Source organism: Dipteris shenzhenensis, chromosome 6 (assembly GCF_047967505.1).
Source record: "Dipteris shenzhenensis isolate YYH24624 ecotype China chromosome 6, Dip_SZ_1.0, whole genome shotgun sequence".
NCBI classification, from domain to species: Eukaryota; Viridiplantae; Streptophyta; class Polypodiopsida; order Gleicheniales; family Dipteridaceae; genus Dipteris; species Dipteris shenzhenensis.
Window position 1 is genome coordinate 10,877,788 of NC_141601.1, and position 24,608 is coordinate 10,902,395.

The following is a 24,608-nucleotide window of genomic DNA, read 5'->3' on the forward strand; positions in this document are numbered from 1 at the left end:
ATGCTTATGTACTCCAGATCAAAGACTACAACAATCAACTCACAGTAGCAAGAGAGACTATGTATCCAGCAGAAATGGTTCAAGTTATCCTTAATGGACTAGGAGAGGGATACGAGAATCTAGTCCAGAGTATTGCCATCCAACGGCAAATTCCAACGCTAGAAGAACTTCAATCAGTCTTACTTGGTGAAGAATGCAGGACTCAAGCCATTCATGCACGCAAAGTTCATTCTAATGATCAGGCATTCATAGCTTTAGATAGAAGAAGAGGCAAAGGTAGAGGTAGATCATTCCAAAGAATTGGTCATCATCAGTAGTAGAGTCATCATCAAAGTGAGAATCAGCATCAACATCATCCTCAGCAACATCAGAATCAGTAAAGAGGAAATCATTCCAATTAAGGAAGATTCCAAGGACGAGGGAATGCATCCACCAACATGTCAAGCATCCAGTGCAACTACTGTCATAAGTTTGGACACTATGAAAGAGATTGCCACAAGAAGGAGTACGACCAAGGCAGTCAATCTGACAGTAATTAAGGGAATTTTCGCAGAAGAGGAAATCATCGTGGTGGACATTCTAGTCACAGTCATTTTGCAAATGAACATGGGAATATGTTTCTTGCAAACGAGGAAATGTGAAACAGTGATACACTGTACCTAGACAACACTGATTACAATCCAAAAGAGGATTTCTATCAAGTCAACCAAGCAGATCAAGATCCTTGGTATATTGACAGCAGTGCATCATCCCACATGATAAATCATCAGGAATGGTTCACAAAGTTGAAACCATTAGAAGGTCAAAAAAATGTCATCTACACAACAGATAATACACCAAATCCAGTTCAAGGGATAGGCATCATCCCTATGAACAATTTCATTGGTACAAAAGGATTGGTGAAAGATGTACTCTATGTTCCAAAGCTCAGTAAGAACCTCTTGTCCAGTACGTCAAATAATGAAACACAACTACAGAGTCATCTTCGATGGAGATGAATGCACTATCAGAGACAAATCCAAAAGATTTGAACTAGTCGAAAGAGGTGTCAAGGAAGGATGCTGTATAGAATGCTAGCTATGTCATCTCAACCGCAACAGATGCCACTATTCGCAAAATGGCACAAGAGATATGGTCACGTCAATTTCAAGAGCTTGCTAGATCTCAAGAATCAAAATATGGCAATTGGGATTCCTAAGCTATAGTTTCTTGGAAAAGTTTGCAAAGCATGCTGCTTCGGCAAACAAAATCAAACCAACTTTGGCAGAAGCACCTCTCGAGCACGAGGTATTCTTGATTTGATACATACATATGTATGGGGTTATGCCCAAACCTGTAGCATCAATGGTTCACTTTACTACTTGACTTTCATCAACAACTACAGCAGATATTGTTGGGTCTACTTTTTGAAAGAGAAATCTGAAGTGTTTTCTAGATTTCAAGAATTCAAAGCCATGGTAGAAAACCAGACAGGCAGAAAGATCAAAGTCATGAGATCAGATAGAGGAGGTGAATACATGTCTTCAACATTCATGCACTTTTGCAGAAGTCACGGCATTCAAAGACAATTCACTTGTGCATATACTCCTCAATAGAATGCAAGAGCTAAAAGGAAGAATGGTACTTAGTAGACAGTGCTAGAGCAATGCTTAGTGAGAAGCATCTTCTGAATCAGTATTGGGTAGAAGCAATAGTCACTGCAAACTACTTGCTTAATCGGCTTCCTACCGAACCGATACAAGGTATGACACCTTATGAAGCATTCACTGGACATAATCCACACATTGGGCATCTTTGCATATTTGGTTGCATAGCATATGCCCACATACATGATGATCATCGCTGGAAATTGGATGCAAAGTCACGCAAATGCATCATGGTTGGCTACAGTGAAGAAAGCAAAGCATACAAGTTATATGATCCCATCAACCCCGAGGTCATTATCTTCAGAGATGTAATCTTTGATGATGAATCAAAATGGAAAACCTCAAATACACAAGAGATAGACGCACTGATTACTCAGTCATCTACAGAAATGGTTGATGAAGAAGAGCAAGAATTGCGAGAAACACCCCAAGCAGAGCCACACCAGCTCAGACGGTCTACTAAGGAAAGCAAACCACCAACCAAATTGACATATGCTCAGAAAGGCAAAGCAATTCAGGTTGAAACCACTAACTATGCTCTTATGACTACCATCATGGCTACAGAAGAGCCAGTGTACTTCGAAGATGCAGTAGACAAACCAGAATGGCAAACTACTATGAATGAAGAAATGGATGCTTTGTATAAGAATAATACTTGGGAATTATGCGACCTTCCACCAAGAAAGAAGGCCATAGCAAACAAATGGGTATACAAAGTGAACTACAATCCAGATGGAACTATTCAAAGATACAAAGCCAAACTAGTTGCAAAAGGATTTGCACAGCAATATGGTTAGGATTGATGAGACTTATGCTCAGTAGCAAAGATGGATTCCATGCGATTCTTGATATCACTAACGATGCTCAGTAGATGGAATTTGTACTAGCTCAATGTCAAGAATGCATTTCTCAAGGGTTATCTAGACGAGGAAGTCTACATGCAACAACCAGCAGGTTATGTTGAACCAGGAAAGGAGAATAATGTTTGCCATCTCAAGAAAAGTCTCTATGGCTTAACGCAAGCACCTAGAAGTTGGTATAGTAAAATCAACAAGTATTTTGATGATCTAGGATACATGAAATCCAATGCAGATCATACTCTCCACTACAAAGTTCAAGGGGAAGACATTACTATTGCACTTTTGTACATAGATGATCTAATTGTGACCGGAAGCAAGGATAGCTTCATCAAAAAGCTAAAAAAGGACTTATTTGCAGAGTTCGACATGAAAGATCTTGGACTTATGCACTATTGTCTTGGAATTGAGTTCTGGAGAGATTCAGACAGCACCTTTATGAGTCAACTCAAGTATGTTGATAGTCTCCTGAAGAAGTTTCATATGGAAGATTGCAAGATTGCAGCCACTCCCATGGAACAAAATTTAAAACTTACCAAAGATTCAGAAAAGCCTACAGTCAATGACAGGTACTATAGGCAACTCATCGGATCTCTTATATATCTGACTATCACACAGCCAAATATTTGTTATGCGGTAAGTTCACTGCACAGTTTATGGCAAATCCAAAACAGTCTCATTGGAATGCAACCAAAAGAGTCTTGAGATACATCAGATGTACAAGATAGTTTGGGATAGAATACAGAGGAAGACATCCACGGTTGCATGGATACTGTGACAGTGACTATGCCGGAGATCATGAGACCAGGAGATCCACACAAGGATATGGATTTTTCCTTGGTCAAGGTGATATATTATGGTTGTCAAACAAATAGGCAAGTGTTTCTTTGTCTTCAACTAAAGCAAAATATAGGACACTCACTACCGGTGCATGTGAGGTTATATGGCTCAGAAGACTATTGTCAAAAATAGACTACTTTGATGAATCAAAGCCGACAATATATTGTGATAATTAATCAGCTCAAGCATTGGCCAAGAATCCAGTATACCACTCTAGGACAAAGCACATTGATGTCAAAGAGAACTTCATCAGAGAAAGAGTGTTACTTGGTGACATCACACTGTAGCATTGTGATAGCAAAGAGAATGTTGTAGACATCTTTACCAAACCACTCGATAAAGAGCTATTCGAGAAACACCGACTAGCTCTTGGTTTGACGCAGAGGAAGGACATTCCCATTAAAGGGGTGTGATGGAATGTAATGTTCAATCCTTCTTCGATTCCCCAGAATCATCATCTTGAGGAAAGGCCTACTTCATGATGTTGATCTTAAGGGAAGGTGTTGAGAGATCACGCCCAACATCATGTGATCATATGTGCATAGCACCATCATGTGATCATATTTGCATAGCACTAACCCAATAGAGTGCTATAAAGGAAAGGGTTCGATGCCCTAACCCTAACCCTAAATGGTTTTGTATATATTCTACATCTAAATCTAGTGTACATTTAGTCATTTTTGGTGTTCTCTCTAGCTGTGCCCTCTCGCCTCATCTCCACTCTTCTCCTCTCCCCTCTTCATATTTTGTCACCTCCACATTTTGATCATCCACATTTGCAAGTAAGCCCATAGAATGAAGCACTTACAACTACATTAGTACATATTGATTCTAGCGATGTATAGCCATCAGATGTATTAATCAAGTCAAACTTCATATACTACCATGTCATAGAAGGAGTTCATCAGTGTCCTTGTAGATTTGTAGGTAATTCCTCCATATGAAGCTCTCACATCTCTAACAACATGTAGAGAGGTATGGATACATATCTAGCAAGGTAATAATGGTGAAGATGAATGACTTCTTCAAGTTCCTATCTGGGAGGATACAACTCAGATCTTTGGACACATTCATGCCTAGACACCTAAGTGAAGGCAATCAAGGCCATGAAAAATAGAGGGGGCTAATTGATGATAGGCAATATAAGAGAGCAAACTACCAAGATGACATGAAGCAAGCAAAAGTCTTGTAAGGACACGTTCATGCCTAAACACCTAATAGTGAAGGCATGGTAGGCAATATAATAGAACAAACTACCAAGATGATGTGAAGCAAGAAAAGGAGAGGTCTCATAAATTGGGGTAACCGATGGTGGGATATATAATAGAACAAACTACCAAGATGATATAAAGCAAGCAAAGGTCTTGTAAGGTGAGAACACATCTATGCATGCTGGTAGCAAGTGAATAAGAGAGGAACAGGTGCCAAAGGTAGCTTTAATGAATCCTCTTATTGATTTTCTCAACGAACATAGCTTCGACAATAGTGAGTTATAATTTTAAACGTCCAAAGTGTAGGTGTTCAACAACCAAAGCAAGAAGTGAAGGATGAAGGCTAAGACAAAGAATGAAGCAAAACTGAATGAAATGATCCATGGCTAGTTTCCAAGTCGAATGGAATGAAAACCAATAGGTCTTGATACCCAAAGAGCTAACAAAAAGGGTGAATAAAGAAGTCATAGAGGTGGATGATTGAAGATTACAAAGATATCCTACACAAGAGTTTCAGCAAGGTCTTTGCACGGGAGTTTCAATTGCATCTTTGAGAACCTATTTTGGCATGATTTGTAGATCACACTAATGAGAGACTCTCAAGATGGGAAACACATTGAACCTAACGAATAGGGATCTTTATTCTAGCAAGTGTGTAGAGATGTAGAGTATAAAAAATTATAGATTTATGCATGAGACAAAGATTTGAGTGTCAAGTGTGGCAGTGGTGACTTGTATTACATTACATAGATTGAGAGAAAAGCAATGAATTAAGCTCTCTAGAATTTTGGAATTTAGTCTAAGCCTATTGGCAATGTACGTAATATGTACTCACAATGAGTTTGTGTCCATTTGTGTATGATCTTGTATGAGAACATGCAATCTTCAAATGGGCTATGGGAACTATGAATCCCCCACAAGCGACCACTTCCATTGGGACATCTACCTAACATCTGGTAGTACGTATGTTTCCTTCACAAATCTTGAATGCATGTCTAGAATCTAAGCAGAATAAAACATGTGGTGAATTGGCATCAACAACTTGTGCATGGTACTTTGACTATTGAGTTAAGGCCTTATTAAAATCGCTAACTAAAATCTCTTAAGTTTTTTGTGTAGTGCTTGCAAGATTTACTTATGATAATAAGTTCCAAAAACATGGTAGTGAACATACCCATGGTGTCCTAAGAATGAAAGGCATTAATTTTTGGGAGAGAAATGGACAAAAATACCATAACTTTTGTCGATCTATATCTATCTTGTGATAGCTTGTTGGTTCCCAAAACATTATAGATAGCTCAAGAACACAAGCATACATGAACAAGCTAGAAAAAAACATTGCTAATTGTAGCTTTTTCTAATGCAAGTGACAACTATACTTCAACTTTCAAGAAGAAACACATCATTTTATAAAAGCCTATCAACAAAATTTACAAATTCTTTAGTATAAATTCTATTGTACATACACATTAGCATACAAGAGTTAGAAATTTAAAAAGAAGAATACATTGCAGCTTTATCACCACGTTAAAGGAGGCTAACTTCTTTCTTAAAAAGAAATCCTTCTGATGGATGGAGAACATTTCCAAAAGGGTCGCACCATTATGGGAAATGAACATAGATGCACAATTTGTACCCATATTGTAGCTCCTATTTTATCAAAGGTTGATAATAGTATAGCAAAAATGCTAAGCAAAATAATCACCAAATGTGAAAATGAAAAGAACAATGCAACAAGAATTTATAGCTCAATGTTGATTTCTTAAACATATAACGAATGTCATCACAACAAGTGATGTGTAATATCTTGTCATTACTACTGCATCGTGTATCAAGAATTATGCTCTTCATATATACATCACTAACCTACCGATCAAGGAGCATACAAAAATTTACAAACATTGCTTGACAATTTGATCATTCACGTACCAAATAATAATTGATTTTTGGTATATAAACTGACTATGCTCGAGTTATGGACAATACCATTCAAAGTAGCTATTTCATTGGTAGGAGACATGTATCAAGTCAAACCTATACATAATAGTTTGAGTATGCATTTGAACTCAACTTTTGAAATGACCACATTCAATGGTACCAACTCTTGCCAATTATGTATTAAAAATATTTATTCATACATACTAAAGAAGTTCAAAACAAGCACTCATAACCAAGATGGCATTGGCGTCATCTTTTTTATATGCATGAGGAGCCTCCTAATAACATGACATTCCTCATACATTTGATGTACAATCATAAACCCAAGTCAACACTAAACATATCTTGGAACAAACACGTAATGAAATATACAAATTCCATGCAAGTGCCCAACACCAACCACATCACTCATCTAAATCTGTGTAGAGATTCTCAAAAATTGGAGGCCTACAAAGGGGCAACAAAACAAGTTCTCAACACAATCACTTAGATCAAATTCATAAATAAGAAATATGTACAAAACTCAAGTTATCAATCAAATTTGTTTTTAAATTGCACATCAATCCTTCTCATCTATAAAGAGTTAAAATTTTTAAAAATGGAGATTATGCAATCACAAGAACCTGATACCCAATTCAAACAGGACAAAAAGATACTATGTGATCACAAGAACCCAATACCCAATTTAATCAGGAATAGCAAATAGTTTAGCATGAATGATTCATGGAAACACGGAACATCTCTTAAGTAAGCATCTCTTAATTCCATTAGAGGAAGATAGAATGGACTGAGTACAAACCAAATGAGTACAAACGAAAGAAAAGTTGTACCTTCTTAAAACATTTCAACTCAACTATTTTTAATTGATGAGCCTATACGAAAGGGAATGCAATGACTACTCACATCATCTATGTGAAAACTTTCTATTATATCATCTTTGAAAATATATGAACATACATGATTGAACAAACTAGAAATATATACTCACTGTAATCCACCATGCAAATATCAAGAATGTTTACAACATTCAAGTATCTCACATTGTGTATGGATGAAACACGCACAAAAATCCAGAAATCCACATGAACCATTCATAGTACTATGCAATCAAGTACTCACATGCTAGGAACATCATTGCTATACAAAAAAAAACTTAATTTAGGTGAAGAACACCACTAGACTTGAACTAAGAACAAATCACTTTCAACCAAATGTACAACAATATATGTTTGTCATAGCTCTTTACCCATCCCCACATAAAAATTCATAGAACAATTGCCCTGATAGGAGGATTAGTGCAAGGCAATGGCCTCACCTAAGCAGAAAACTTGAAAGGGGTAGAGCTAGATCTGGAGTGAACCATCAGAAGGTAGCCTTGATACTAAGAAAGGAACAGGTTGTATTAGAAGGAATGAGAAGCCATGAGTTTGGGCAGCATGGTGCAGAGGAGTCGAGAGCTCAACCTCTTGGAAACACTCGTCAAGGTTCACGGTCCCTCCTTCACTCCTTGGGTGTTGTTAATCTTTGCTCTCAAGGTTGGTAAGTGGTGTGTGCCGCCACTTGAGTTCTCCACCCTGTATGTCCGAATGACACATCTTTTATGAGAGAAAGTGATCCCTCCATTTGCATGCCTATAACCATTAAATTCTTCACCAATGAAAGTATTATACATTGCCCAAAAAAGTTGTTCTTTAAAAAAAGGAGGCTGTTTTGCTGCAAATATTATTTTGCCAAAAAATCTATTTCACAAACCTATATACTACCAAAAAATATATTGTGCCAAAAGGGTCTTTTGGGAAAGTTATCTTGTAAACTTACATATTGATAATATGTGGTGGTCATCTCATCATCCAACCCACGGTTCCTACCATTCCATATATTAGCTACTATTAATTCCCATTCTTTACATATCTTTTGTCATTCTTTTTACTGAGAAAGCTTCTTCTTTTACCTTTATCCAAGTAGTGGATTTTTTACCTTCTATTTTGAATGTATTTTTTCATGCATGCAAAAAGTCAAAGAAATCTATGTGATGGGCACATGTAAGATATTGATTTCTCAAATTGCAATACGAATATGACTACTGATATTCACGTAGTCTGATAGTGTCCTATCTATTTGCAAGACTTCTTTTCAATACTATTGGACTCTAATATTATCGATGTTGCTTCATTCTAAATTCTTACAACATTCTTTCTTTTGATGCATGTTCTTGATGCGCAATAAGATTTGAAATCAGCAGCAATAAAGATGCCAAGTGGGATGCAAGATCAAAGGATGATATTTCATATGGTTGTAGTCCTTGACATAATATTATTTAGGTTGCAACCAAGGATGAGTTATGAGCTCTTGTGAGCGTAGTCTTATTCATGTATTCATTGGGCTTCAATTCCCAAAAGGCACAAATCTTTGCACATCACCAAGGAAATAATAAAACACTACCCCTGACATTTGCAGGGAGGATCAGGTCCTAATGGACCTTGTGTGTCCCATGTTCATATTTCTTTTTGTTCTTTTTTTCCTTTATGAAAATTTTATTAAATGGTAGAATCCAAGTTCCATTTTAAGATAGTAGTTATGTGCTCCATGATTAAAAAAGGAAATTAAAATATAGCAAGTGAGCAATGAATGGATTAATAAAGACATATCAAGGACTCTGAACTATAGAGAGCTGACAATAAATGTCTCTCAAGGTTAAGTAGAGGCTACCCACTTTGAAGTAACCTTGTGTTTTTTCAACTAAATGGATGGAAATTGTCCTTAAATTTCTTTTGGACAGGAGCCCCATAAGCCGGAGCCAGTGCTTCCGTGCATACATGCACCATTGTTGCTCATACATGAATTGAATTATAATTCATGTAAATTCCCATATTTATCAAAATCACATGCTCTACAGATCCAAACACCCTTTAAAAAAAACCATTTGCAAACATGAATAACAAAAATCACACCATTAATATCAAATTCACATCACATCATCATAGAATTGCATAACTATTACTATACAGTTTTATGAGATTCATTATGTTCTCTCTCTTGTGCTAAACCCAAGTTTACATATGCACTTCCTATAATTTCTAAATCACACCATGACTATAAATTTTTGTTGTATTCAACAGCTACAATTTATATTTTCTATTGTACGATTTTATGAATCTATTACATCTATTCCATTTTTATGAATCTAATTACATTTCTTCCTTTTGTGGATTCTCTCATTATATCTATCGCATTTAGACCGTGATGTTGTCTAGTTAAAGTATACTCACTCATCTAAATATGTAGTCCACAAGAATCACTATCTGAAATACTTTATCTTCAATTTATATATTTTCATTTATCTCAAGATAAAAGAAAAATGTTACACCTACCTTCCAAAAGTGAACTAAAAGGAATCATAAGCCTAATTTGAAAAACATGATTACTTCAAACATTTTACTTTTAAAAATAGCATTCACATGATTTTAACCTAGGAAAAGTGAAAGGTTAAAGAGCTATAGAAGGGTTCAAGGATTGCCACTAATGGGTTTGCAAGATAAAGAGTAAAGAATTGTGGAAGGGTTCAAGCATTTCCATAAATGGGTTTGGAAATAAACATTTTGGCTCAAGATTAAAACGTATGAATGAAGCAAGTGCAAGAAGGGTCCATTTAAAGAACTCTATCTCAAAGGTCAATGATTTTGCAAGTAAGTTGTAATGGGTGGTTGTGAGTTGCGAAGTCAGTGGCAACGGGCCCGTGCCAAGAGCACATTAACAAGGTCTACAAACATCCTTTGCACATAGATATGGAAGGGAAATTCCCTTTTTTTTCATACCTCGAGTATTAAATACAAATGTTAACAAACAACACACTCATTGTGCAATGAATGATGTTTAATAAAAGTCAAAATGAATTACATTTCCATTGTCTCTCTACCTCTACATACACAAACCCATGTGTGCACCTAATATCTACAATTTTAATTTCACAATCAAATGCACATTCAAGATCCAATTCATTATGTAATTTTTTTGAAAGATGCCATGTTCATTGCTAGCTAAGCACCTTTAAAACATTTACCATGTAGTCTTAGATAAATCCCCTCCTCATATTATTACGTAAGGCACTTTCTCACCTTTTCCATTGAAAACATTAAGGGAGATTTGGTGTCTCAAAAGGGCCTCATAAGTATTGGATTAAGTTAATTAGAAATGAACCTACCATTGTAACCCATGGGCTAAGGGACCTGTAGCATTGACTCAATTGACATGGGTACCTTTATTTTGAAATTGGGCACCCTTGGCCTTTGGATGGAGATGGATGGTGGATAGATCAAAGGTCTAGTATGCCTTTAGTGGATGGTGGATGCACTTTGGTGGGCTCCAAAGGCGAAATTTGACTTTGGGGAGGATCATTAAGAGGAGAAAGGTGGGTTTTAATATGGATCCTTAATTCAAGTCCAAGATCAATGGTTGATATGGAGGCGCCTAATGGAGGGTGGAGATTGAAGCGCATTTTGGAGGGCTAGGATTGAAGTGCCTATTTGTTGGCTTGGATTGAAGCACCGTTGCCCACTTGCAAATCAAGGACCCGGATTTAAGCACCTTTTTCCTTCATCTCATCCCTTAATCTACTTCCAAATCTAGGTCCCAGATTGACGCGCCATTTGCACTCATCTCCTCCCTTGGATCTACTGGTAAATCTATGACCCATATTGCAACATATTTTCCTCTCATCTTGTCCATTCGATCTTTGTGTTGATCAAGGGTGGAGATTTGATCCTTCTATTCTTTAGATCTACCTCTTGATCTAATGCCTATGAGTGCTCTACCTCAAATTTGAATGTGTCTCCTTAGATCTGCCCCTTGATCTAATGACTAGGAGTGCTCTACCTCAAATTTGAATGTATCCCTTGGATTGAAGATTAGATAAAGGACTGGGAGTGAATATCATGGGTCCAAACTCTAGGTTAGAGATCTCCACTCATTAAATGCTTTTGTCAACTTCAACATGCATTACCCCATACCTTAGAGCTCTCTCATTGGTACACCTCAAATTACTCTCTAATCCCTTGAAATATTAGAAAACTCTAATTAGAGACCCTTTTGAGACCCCAAATCTCCCCTAATGTATTTGCTAATCAGCACAAACATTAAATTTGGATTTGAGCTTGAAAAAGTATGATGCTTGAGGCTTGTCATCGGCACACACATTCATTTGTATGTCTTATTTTATCTTTAGGCATAATTTATGAGTACATATTTATTGACTTCATTGGTTCCACAATCAACCTTACAAGCAAGGCTGATGAGCATATATTTGGTCTAATTTAAGGCTTTTGAGGCATGAATAATGTGAACAAAATTTTCCTTCATTTGTAATGCAAAATCAGCGTTATTGAGGGTCAACGGCTGACTTAGCCACTAAATTACTTCCATTTTCCACAGAATGATTTTGGCTAAGCAATACTTTCTATAGCAACTAACAAGCTCGAGAAAGAGTCAAAACTTGTTAGAGGAAGGTAAATATAGTAATAGGCTCAAAGAAAGAGTGTAAGCCTCAATCCAAGACCACTTTATCACTTGTGGGGATTATGCTAAGAAAATGAATCCATCTTCCACGAAAGTCTCAATAAAATAAAATGGTAACATGCAAAAGCTGACACCTTCAGACTATACACAATCTGAATCTTATTTCCATACGTAAATTGTACGTAGAAAGAGCATTTCATGCGAACTACTTGCCTCACAAGGAAAAGGGTAATTACAGCTACCCTTGGAATCATTCAGGAACTTTATACAAACATTCCCTATACTGACTGCAATTCTAGCTGAAATCAGATACTTGAATTGAAGCAGGGAGCATCAATTCTGCATCAGAAAAATGGACCCTTAAAACGTGTGATGCTCACCACCATGCAAGCATATTTGTAAATGAGAACCACCGACCAGGGTAGACTGTAGACAGCCCACAAGTTACCTTCCCCTTAGCAATCTTTGACCTTACCATTTTTGGCTTGCAAAATCTGTCCATTGATCATAGTAAATGTCAAAATAGATCCATGCATACATACAAAATGTGTCTTTTTCCATTGCAGTAAGCAATACCCTCTGCTCTCATTTGGCAATTCAGTTTCTGATCAAATGGTCTTACGTTAAAGCCACTTAAGGCAATGAGTCACAAATCTGGAATCTGGATGCATAATCATGTCCGTGTCCTCATCACAGTTCCTTTTCTAATAAAGTCCCACTCATGGACCTATTCGTATTTAACTGAGAGAAGGTCCCAGATCCTTTGATCGTCAGTTTTGCAAAAACTTTAATTTCATTATACCTTGAAGGTCACAACTTCGTGGCCATGCCACAATGAAACAAGTTGTACCACATCCACATATGTGGGCAAACATGAAAGAGGCAGACCAGCAATGCATTGTTCTCCTTGACAAGCCATGAGCAATCATAAGAACTGCCAATCGCACTTTGCATGTACCATGATGCCGACATACTAACGTGCTGATGGAAGGCTTCCCCTTCTAACCTCACATTCCACAATTGCACCAAAAGAAGACCACAACTCCTCTATCATCAGAAAACGATGAGAGAGACATAAAGGGATTCAACATTAGCTCCATTAGTTACATTGCTGCAAAGCCCACAAAAACTGTATCCTTCTATAAAGTTAAGCCAAATGCTTCCATACTTTCAATCACTATCTCTTTCAGGTAATACTTATAGTACAACCGACTGACATATCTTTGAAGTTAACTGCAGCTCTAAGAACTTCCAAATCTGGAAGTCCTTCATTTTGTTTCCCATCAAAGTCAAGAAAGTCTCAACCCAGTGCTCTTTCATTCCCTGTGAACTCAATTCACTTGGCACAGTGAAACTGGCACACAAATGAAGACAATCAAATAAGAATCGAGAATAACACCTTTTCCATTTGATTCTTGAGAGAACAAGTCACACTTTATAGTATCTGATAAATAAGACTGAGGTGCTTGTTTGATGCATAAAAGAAAAATGAACTGAAACGCCACATGACAAAACTACCTCATAAGTTCATCCACTGCAGGCTTGCTTTCCCTTGTAAGCTCACTGTTATACCATGAGAAGAAATATTAGATCTCATGGAGCCAGAATCAAGATCCAAACCTTCATGCACAAACCAGGACAATTATCTTGTGCAGAAATTACCTTTGAATAACAACTTTAAAGAGATGCAGCGAACTGGCAGAGAGAGTGCGTACAGCCATGGATACATTTTCTTTCTTAAACAAATAAATAGCTGGATATCCTAAAAGCCATCTGCAAGAAGTGTATAACACTGAAAATCACAAAATTAAAGATGAAATCGCTGAAATTTGAGCATAAAACCATTAAGATGAAGATGTGGACAAACCAATGGGATATGTTTGGTCTCACCCATTTAAAGTAGGTAAGGAAACCTCACAAACATTCAGGAAACCACCCAAGTCCAAATATTGAATGCTTGAAAATGATTTATGAAAGACACTTTCTGGCGAAGCTTGAAAGGTGTTCTTAGCACCAACAGCATTGGGAAGTTTCATTTTCATATGGCCTGTTTCACAAGGAATACCCTCTTTCATGGGAGAGGAACCTTCTTTAGGTGGAATGGAAAGAAAATGGTTTTTGAAACATTCAAAATGTCTCAAAACTCCCTCCTCTTCCAATGGCAATGCAAACTGCAATAGGAACATATACATACCATTAAAAGGGGGCTGCCATAAAGGCACTGTTATGGAAATCATGCCACAGACAGTAGAGAGTAAACCATGCACAAGGCATATCCAAAACCATGCTGGGCATTCTACCCACCCTAGCAGTATCATCATCCAGTACCACAAATCTGAGAGTGATAATCCTGTTCAGCGTTTCATCCATGTACAGAATGAGGTTATCATGATGGATCAAATAGCCAATATCATCCATAGACATAACTCTTAAGGATCCAACATTCCCAACTTCCTGTCAGCAATTTTCAAAACAATCAGGCAAATGGCACTGTCTATACAAAACATTTCCATAACATTGGAAGCATACAAATTTGCGGTGTTTGTAACCTCCCCAAATAAACCTCACACAACAGCCTATAAGCATACACAGACAAAAATTAATCAGCATGCAAATTCATGCCAACTCTTCTGACCTGCATCATTACTTTAAAGATAATTGGGCGAATGAGTGATAATTGCATCAACAACAAATGGCATTTAGATTTAATTTAGAACTATTTGTGCTGCATTTGAACTGTACCTAGAAACTCCAACAAGAAAGCAGAAAAGCTGTGCCATTTTGAACAAAAAAAGTCGTGGATGTGTGCGCGCGTGTATACAAACATGCATTGGTATATATGAACGTGTGCATGTGTGCTCATGTGTGCGTGTATATGTATGTGTCTATGTAAGTATGCAACTGCATAGATGTACAGATATGTGTATACGTACATACATGCATATAGATAGGTAGAGAGAGAGAGAGAGAGAGAGAGAGAGAGAGAGATTGTGCCCTTACAAGATGGCCTATGCTTAATGCAAGACATGGCCTATCACCCCAGATGCACCTCTTATATATGTCAAGATGAATCCAGGAACATGCCCACACTTATCCTCTAAAAGTAAAACACATTGTGCAGTTTCTATGTCATCACAAGGTTAAAACCATAAACGCCATCACACATAGCAAGGACTAGCTTGTCAGCACTCCGTAGGTGAAAGGCAGACTCAGCTGTGACAAAGGTGCTAATCAAAAAGTACCATTGGTATAATTTCAAGGCCACCTTTGGACCACTTTTCTAACTTAGACTCTTTTATTATAATCAATGCATTGGTCATGACCTTTATAGTAAGAAACTGCCTAGTACTCATCATCCAGATGAGACATCTCGAACCTTGGGAGGCCTCTCTATCTAGATATCCATTCAGTTCAAAAAAGCACTAAACGTTCATCTATCTGCCATACGTTATCAACGCCCATCTCTTGCTATCCTCTATTTCCTATTCTGCAGTAGGAGAGTTCAGTTCCTTACTTTAGTTTTGCATACGTTGAGCAAAGTATTCTACTCGGACTATATCAGAACCCCTTCTTCCTATGTAACCTTTGGATTGAGCATTAGTGATGCAATCAGAAACTAGTATGTTCCTCCTTTTTAAAGTGATCTCTGCATTTTAAAACAGTGTGCTCCTTACAGTATTCCATTGTGCTACAATACAATAGATCAAACTAGTCATAAAGGAGCATTCGGATACTTCACTATGGGCAATTGTTAGCCCCTGGGCAGCAGAATACTGTTCACCATCCCCAATGATCAGGGGGAATGAGAGCTCCTTCTCAACTCTCTTCCAACTCTACTCCACACTTAGTAAAACTCCAAACGTTTTTTACTTGCCACTCTATGGCATTGTGCCAATTTTATCGTCTCATGCGCTTTTGCACAAGTTCTCGTGTAACATGACGTCTGCATTTGATAACCCAGCATTACGAAAAAAGGTTTACTCGAACTTGCTGGATACGAGGGGATGTCAGCAATCATCACTGTGGCATCCTCTGCGGGGAAAAATAGTCTAAGGTACCTTACTACCCATCAACCTAAGTTTACTAGTTGCTTGTTAGTTATTTCTTATAGTATTTTCATTTGATTGTGGCATGCTCTACTATCCATAATGATATGAGGGACTAAAAGCTCCTTCTCGATGCTTTTATGTTTCTACTCTACATGCGGCATGTTATGTCACTAGGTAAGTGTGTTAGGATACACCTAATTCAACTTAGGGGAGCCCTGGATGGATTAGGCACATGGATCAGGCAATAACTAGACATCAAGTTCGAGATGACCTAGGATTAGCTTGCTAATTAGAGCAAGGGGCTGTGTTGGAAAACATACCCACATTTGTCGGTACTTAGCAAAGCTAAACACATAACAATGTCCTCGCAATCACCAACAGAGAGTAAGACATCAAATGCAAAAGATCTGCCACGGTACAACACTCAGTGAACTTGCTTATAGACTTGTGCAATTAGAAGAAAGAGATATATGACACTTTCAGATCTAAGAGAGAATACACAGATGTAGAGTCATGATAGATCTCATCTATAGAATTGAAAATTGTAAACCAGGAACTCCAAAATACGTACCCCCACCTGCAACCAACATACACTGAAATCTACTACACCATGAGCTATGTTTGCCGTCTGCAGTAGAATCACTCCTGGATCACCACAGGCCTCTCTGTAGGCTTCAGTAGCTTGCTCTATGTCTTCCTCTTGCACTCACATCCACTCCCACTTGTGAGCCCCCTAATGAGGAGTATATGGGGGACATGTACCAGCAGAAAGAAAAGTGTCTGAGAGATGCCACATGGGCAGAGAGAGACAACTACGGAGGCAGATCTGACATGGCTGGGAGGGCTTCCACATGGGCAGCATGCAAGCTGCTATGTGGACAGCATGAACAGCAAGCTTAGGTGCTCCTTATGGACACTGTGCAAGGCAGCATGCTAGAACAGGTACATGGCTGCGCTGGGACAGGGCAGAGGCCTAGGAGCAGCAGCAGCAGCGACTGGGGAGGCTGGGGCCACCTACAGGCCTGGTTCCAGGGCAGCAGCACAGCAGATGTGCATGCAGAGGACAGCAGCAGGTCCGGCTGCTAAAACAGCTCGGAGCAGAGTCAGAAATAGGCGCAGCAGTCGCGACTTCTAAATTCTACATCAGTCAAACTCAGCATAGGGGGGCCATTTATGTTTACTTGGCCAGCACTAGGACGTTTTTTCAAATTCTGAAATCCTGTGCTTCCACATGGCACAATATACACCCTTAGATTTTTCTAATTCTGAAAGCCCAAAAGTCCAAAAGCTTTTTTGAAAGCCCAAAAGCTTTTTTTTTAAATTCTGCAAGCCCAAAAGCTTTGAAAGCTTTTGAAAAGCTGCATAAAAAGCCATGGCAAAACCTTTAAATATAGGCGAAACATTGTAATTTCAAGTGTGTTGCTGTTTCTTCATCATTCATCATCACCATCAGGTTTGCTTCTACTTCCTTACTTGCCAATCCATGTAGGGAATACCTGTTTCGTAGACAACCATTCCGCAGCGAATTGGGAATCTTGCTATAGAAATTTCTGATTTTGCAGTTTTCATCATCTCTCAAGTCATGTAGGAGCGACCTCTTCTCTTGCAAATTCTTGATCGCACTTGTTCTATTGCTTTTTCACCACATTCCTGTGCCTCACTTTAGCCAACATCTCAACCTCTCTTCTGAAGCTGGCCTCAGCTCCCAAGGCAATGTCGTTGTTAAGCACTTTGATTGCCGCTTCTTTTCCTCCTGGTAGAAGAGCTCGGTAGACGGTGCCAACATTACCTTTGCCTAGTACGTTCTCTTCACTAAAACACCCAGTTGCTTCTATCCACTCGTACTTGCTCACTGTGTCTTTGAATTCCAGCTCCACAAAGCGTGACAGATGCTTCAGATGCCGCCAGCGCGCCGTTTCCTCCTCTCCAGATTCCTCTTCCATGCCGCGTACCTGCGCGTCCTTCAATTCTAGCTCGAGATTGGTCCGGGCCAGAAACATGTCTTTCGCCTGGATGCTCGGCTCCTCGCACAGGGCCTCCACCTTGTGTGGCAGACACTTCCTCACGAAGGCTATGAGGTGTGGACAGCGGAGCTTCACGCTGACATCCGGAGCGTCCTCTTGGCAGTTGATAAGCGAGATCACCTCGAATGGCCACTTTGGAGCACCCGAGGGCGCACTGCCGGGCTTGCTCGCCTCCCTGGTTTTCCACCTTCCCTCTTTGCTCGAATACCATTTCTCGTAGCAAGGCCACTGCCAGTTCGGGTCGTTCACATCCCCCAGCATTCTTGGGACTCAGCGTTCGTCTCGCTGCAGCAGAGGCACGATTAGTCTCTAAGTCGCTTTTGTGCGTTTGAAGCAAAGTATAAGACACAGAACTTGTGCAAAGATGAAACGTCTAGTCTTTACCTCAACGTGTCCTCGTTGGGAAGGAAGGCGGAAGAACGATTGCGAAAAGCCAGAGTCATCACGAAAAGCAGAGAATTGTTAGATAGAGAATCTCAATATTCCTGAGTGATCGAGTTTGAATGTGAATGCAGCAGAGGTTCAATATCCCTGTGGTGACGGTGTTTGAATCTGAATGAATGCTAGGGGCTAAGCGAAGATTGTTGCTGCTCTTACGAGATAAGGGAGAGTTGCAAACTAAGAAGAGAAGAGAAGAGACAGGGTTGAGAGTAGTGGCTGTGGGACGTAAGGCGAGGCTTGCAATTGTATGAAGCAAATGTGGAAACTATACGGGAGTTTGTACGAAAGCTCTTTGCAAGGAGCGTCCTTGAAACCTCCACACGTCAAAGCTTGCAATGAAATGTCGTTCATGTATCGTGTTAAATCCAATGCTTTTGTATCCAACCCGTATATACCTGCAAGACGACGGATTGCATGTTAGGGACTCCACAACCGGACAGTCGCCTGGCTTTCTAGGCGAGATAGAGATTTGCAAAAGCTCACCTAGAATGTTTTTCGTGGTAGGATCTGAATGACCAATTGCACATATGCTAACAAACATATCCAAACATGCTGAACACGAGGAATGCATATTGACTAATCATGATTGTTTTTCAGATTCCAACACTCCAGCAAAGAAATAGGCCACTTGTCATCGAGCTGTGGACGTCAGAAAGGATACTCCACGTAAGTACAATGTACGGTCATTTCAATTCTGAAATGTTTCTGCACCGTCTGTTGCTCTGGTCCGCATTAATGCGCTACACCTCCAACACTGGAGGTGACTATTCGAAACGGGGGGATGGCACGTTCCCCTATGATATATAATTTTTGGAGAGACATGTGCCGGCTCTCCACCATACATTACGTATGGTTTTTTTTTTTTTAAACTCCTCATCTTGAGCACGCACACTTCTTCGCACATTCTGTTTCCGCAAGGGAACATTACATTTGCTTGGTTCGACCAACATACTAATCATGTCTGCAACACTTCTGTTTTCGAGATGTTTGCAGCCTCCAAACGAGTGTCTTCTCCTAAAGGTACGCACAACAAAATGTATTTGCTTGATTCAATTTATTTTATCAATTCTTTCACCTTCTAAAGATAGAGGTTCAGTCCATTTTGTTTTTCCTGTTGCGTTTAGACAAAACCACGTGAGTGAAATTGTAGCATGCTTGATTCAATTTATTTTATCAATTCTTTCACCTTCTAAAGATAGAGGTTCAGTCCATTTTGTTTTTCCTGTTGCGTTTAGACAAAACCACGTGAGTGAAATTGTAGCAAAGTTTCGGATGGTTTTTATTATTAATCCATGTAGGTGTTTAAACCCGAACATAAGACATCGATTCATGTCACGATGTAGAAATGACCACCGGAAACTCCTTCGAACATGACCATTCGTCAACGCTCAGAGCAGCCAGAGATCGAGCTATTCAACTTGATATAACATCAAGAAAGATGTCCTTGAGGCCAGCTACGTCATCGTGGTTGACCATCGCAGATAGATACAAGCAATGGGTTAGTAATTGCGCGGCTATTTTCTCTAGCCTTCAAATCTGCGGTGTTTGTGGCATAACCACGCTAGTGTCTGCAAACCAAAGGATCGTTTCTTCGCAAGGCATAGGGATCTCAAGCCACACCGCCGCACTCAGAAACATGATACTTTTGGATGCCTGCGAGAATATGGGCATGCAAGTGACTTACTGGAAATGCCAAAGCTGCACACGAGATGCCCAGCGGAGCAGATACATTGTGCGGTTGATGCCACAGTACTCTCGGCAGTTGCTTAAAACAAACCACCTCCACACGCAACTGCTAAGCATCATAGATGTATCCATTTCAGTTACCACGACTGCAAATGCGATTGCTCGTGGCACACTCGATCGAAGGTCACTTCTAGACAATCCTCTGATATCTTGGCGAAACGTCCCACTAAGCTCGGCACAAGAAATCGTGACGAACGAGCTGTCAGGTGTGCTCGCATACAACATCGAGAACAATCCAATATTGCGCAAGTACAATTCTTTAGCAGAGCGTGCGGACATCAAGATGGGTATGTGCATCTTGAGTCCTCAAACCATTGCAGGTATCTTGGAACTACACGATGAGACAGCTCCCTTCGAGTTAATGTCAATAGCGGAATCTCAGCCTGAGCTCCTGCTTTTGCAAAACATGGTGGACCCCGCGAACCGTCGCGCCTTTGATGCAAGGGACAAGCATGAGTTTGCCTCCATACAGCTACGGGGTACAGAAATGCTTTCAGAGAGGGTCGCTTTATTCCACGTCGACGGAGTAGCAGCAGCTGGCAGTGCGTGCGTTGACATAACCATGGAGTCAGCAGTGTTCCCATTCCTGTTCCCTTTCGGACGGGGCTACTATGATGGCTGCATACAGTTCAGCAACTATGTGAAAATGAGAATATGCACCTTATTCTCTATCTACACGCTCTACAAGCCGTACCTGTTGATCATGTTCCAGTTAAAACAGGCAGTGATGATTGCCAATTCAAGCAACTCTACATGCTTGCAACGAGACATCGACCAATATAGGAAAGCCAACCCTGCCACGACCGATGAAGACGCAATGAGACACGTGCTTCGCTACAGCATGCCATCAACAATGCCAGGGTCCCCATCGTGGCATCGACGGCAACTGAAGGACCTCATAACGATGGTCGATGCTTGGGGCCTCCCAGATTTCTTTCTGACATTCACTGCAGACGAGGTCACCGATACACGGTGGCAAGAAATTAATGTGATCGAGAGCATCGCAACGCATTATAATGCGCAATTCACTTGGAAAGACTGTCCTGTTGAATGCGTGGCACTTTTCCACGCACGCTTCCACATGTTCATGCGCAAGCATTTGCTTTCATCCGACGGTCTGCTTGGCCGAATACAACATCATGTCGTTCGTTATGAGATACAGAACAGGGGCTCCCTACACGCCCATGTCATATTGTGGGTCCACCATGATGACCGTCGGCGAATTGCAAATGAGATTGCAGCTTACGTCCCCAGGGACGAGGCCCTGGATCCTCGAAACACAAGGCTGCGAGAACTAGTTCTCAGGAAGCAATCGCACGTATGCAGGAAAGCGTGCTACGTCGGACCGTCACACCACAGTTGCAAGCACGGCTTCCCTTTCGCAACACAGCCAGAATATGAACCCATCCTCGACCCTCTGACGCAACGTTGGTTGTATTACCGGCCGGGACATGCGCACCGAAACGTCGTCCCCTACCACCCTTCCGTGTTACTGTTGTGGGGTGCGCACATGAACATACAGCAGGTGACAAACTCTTCAATCTCTCACTACCTCCTCAAGTACGCGATGAAATCTGAACCAATGGGCAAACTGAACATCCGTTCAGAAGACGCCTCACGTTTGGGGTTGCAACATCTCGACGAAGTAAAGCTGAAACTCATCGCCGCGAGCCTCCTATCAAAACCAACCTCTCCAACAGAGGCCGCGCTAAACTGCATGCAGATACCAATAATCACAAGGAGCGAGACCGTTCACTATGTCGACTCCTCGCCACCATCTCTAAGACAACGCATCGTCTCGCGAAACAACAACGTCACCCTGCACCCGGTCGACATATACTGCGGGAGACCGAGCGTCATCGAGGAGAGCACGTTCTACGATTACCATAGGCAATATGTGATACGAAAGCCCAAGGAAACGCAACGTGGAACGGTCGGTCTTGACCTCTTCGGCAACAGGATCGCAAAATGTGAGCGAGTAGTCAGATTCACTGACTACCACCCTGGACATCAACCAGAGGGGTACTTCTACAACGTGCTCTTGCGAAAACTCAGCTTCAGGAATGAAACGGAGCTCATATCACCTGCCAACACAGTTGGATCCTACTTTGTCGAATGCCAAATGCGCGGCCTCATATTGAGCAACGAGGACCTCGAGATGTATGTGACCGAATACACGCAAAGGAACTTGCTAGCGACTGACCACACGGACCAGTTGATCAATATGATATTGCAAAAGGTTGCGATCATCCGAGACTGCCCAATGGAAGCGCCTAACATCGACCAGCAAACCGTCGAAGGGCCAACACGCGCGAGGATGTTGCAAAAAATGGCCGAGTTTCGCACCGTCGCCAATGCCGCATTGACAGTAGAACAACAAAGAGTCTTCGAAAGCTTGGCTTCAACAAGCTCGGGGCTACACGTTGTCTGTGGAACACCAGGTAGCGGCAAAAGCTTCTTGATACGATACTATGTTTCGCATCTGGTAGCGCAAAACAAAACGGCAATACTCTGTGCATCAACAGGGGCGGCTGCGACGCGGCTGAGCGGGATTGCAACCACTGTACACTACCAATTCAAGATCCCTGTGCGCAGCAGTCAATACCCACTGAACATCCATGAGACAGATGAACGACACCTCGCAATCAAGGAAGCCAACGCGATCATCATTGACGAGATGTCCATGCTAACAAGGATGACTTTCGATCTCGTGGTAAGACAAATCGTCAATGTCACGAATGGCACATTGCATGAGCCATTCAGACACAAAATGCTGATAATTTTTGGAGACCTGGCACAATTACCGCCAGTCTGCAAACACCGCGAGGATCTCTGCGAGCCGTGCCACATCACGTCCTCCGCGCACTGGCCTGCAGCGAAAATGTACCACATGCAATTCTCGGTGCGACATGCACGAGACATGCCGTTCCTGGCATTCTTGCATACCATAAGACTCAGGACGCCCACAACTGACGAGATTTCCGACTGTTTGGGGCAGTGCATTGTCGACAAGGAAGGTGCATGCCACTTCATCGATGCCGAAACAACTATCATTTGCACACACAGAGTCGATGTCGCTACCTTCAACGATGAGCTTGTGGAGAAATTCAACACTCCCGAGACGATTGTGCATGTTCAAATACACAGTAACGCCGCGAGCGAACCAGCTCTCAAAGAATGGTTGGAGGACAAAAGCTTCAACGAGATAGGAAAAATTTGCGTGGGGGCGAAGGCAATGATAACGGAAAACATCGACCTCGCAATAGGTGCCGCAAATGGAGCAATGTGCAAAATCAAGAGCATCAATGCAACTAGCAGGGGGGAAATCAACGGTATCACTGTCGTCGTGGACACAACAGCGGCCGTGCTCACATTACGACGCTCGAAGCATCAGCGAAAGGCAATAAATGGAAAATGGTTCCACAAGTCCACATTTCCACTAACCCTAGCATACGCTATCACGGGACACAAATCCCAAGGCGCAACCATATCCAACAAAGCGCTGCTCATATTCCGAGGAGTGTTTGCCCCTGGCCTGGCATACGTGATGTTGTCCAGAGTGACTGAGAGAACGAGGCTGCGCATACTACATTGCCCACATCCAGACATATTTAGACCAATTCCACGAGAGTTCTCACAGCCGACAACACAACCACGCGCATAAAGGTATTCACTACCAGAGATTGAAAAAGGCAGAGGCAAGTCATGAATATGTTGCGTCAAACATGCGTGCAAGGAAAATGGTTTTAATATCTTGTCTGTTGTCGAGAACAGGTGCAGAGAATCATAAAGCTCGGGACATTGCAGCATAAGACATGGACGCAGACAAGGTAAATTCCACCAGCGTGAAAGAATCTTTTTTTCTTGAAGATTTAAAAAGACGGCTCATTTGAAAAGACGGTGTAATAAGTCGTGCCTGCAAGCAGCTATTTGCGCTATACAAAAGCAACGCGAAGGCAACAAAACCTCCACCAGCAAAGAGGAGGTTCTTCCTAACCACAAAGCAATTCCGGCTAGCAAACAATGCAGGAGAACGTCCGGGAGCTTACATCAACGGCTTCAACACGTATGCAGAACTACGCGACTTCATTGACAACTGCAATAGGCGTTTGCCAGCTAAAAGAGAGCCGGGAGGCTTGAGATTCGCAAATGGTGCGTAATGCTTCTGAAAATTTAAAAAAAACACAACAATTGAGAAAAAGAATTAACGAGTTGCAAGAACAACAAAACTCATCATCGATTGCACTTCTCCTGCAGGACTCCTCAAAGAGATCCTTGTCGAGCTTGACATTGAGTTCGATGAGACCGATAGGATGATGGAAAGTTTGGAGGGGCAGAAGCTACT

The 24,608-nt window shown here is 40.9% G+C and overlaps 1 protein-coding gene across 1 annotated transcript in view; it reads right to left on the minus strand.

Moving 5' to 3' along the window:
* Window positions 1–12,243: 12,243 nt before the first annotated feature.
* LOC147900774 (uncharacterized) overlaps window positions 12,244–24,608 on the minus strand; it is a 30,034-nt gene continuing 17,669 nt past the window's right edge. The window contains exons 3-7 of the mRNA XM_087375830.1: window positions 14,308–14,457; window positions 13,894–14,174; window positions 13,666–13,776; window positions 13,522–13,566; window positions 12,244–13,357 (exon numbers count right to left, since the gene is read on the minus strand). Of these exons, the coding sequence (XP_087231956.1) occupies window positions 13,201–13,357; window positions 13,522–13,566; window positions 13,666–13,776; window positions 13,894–14,174; window positions 14,308–14,457 (744 nt within the window). The 3' untranslated portion in view covers window positions 12,244–13,200. The remainder of the gene's footprint in view (window positions 13,358–13,521; window positions 13,567–13,665; window positions 13,777–13,893; window positions 14,175–14,307; window positions 14,458–24,608) is intronic.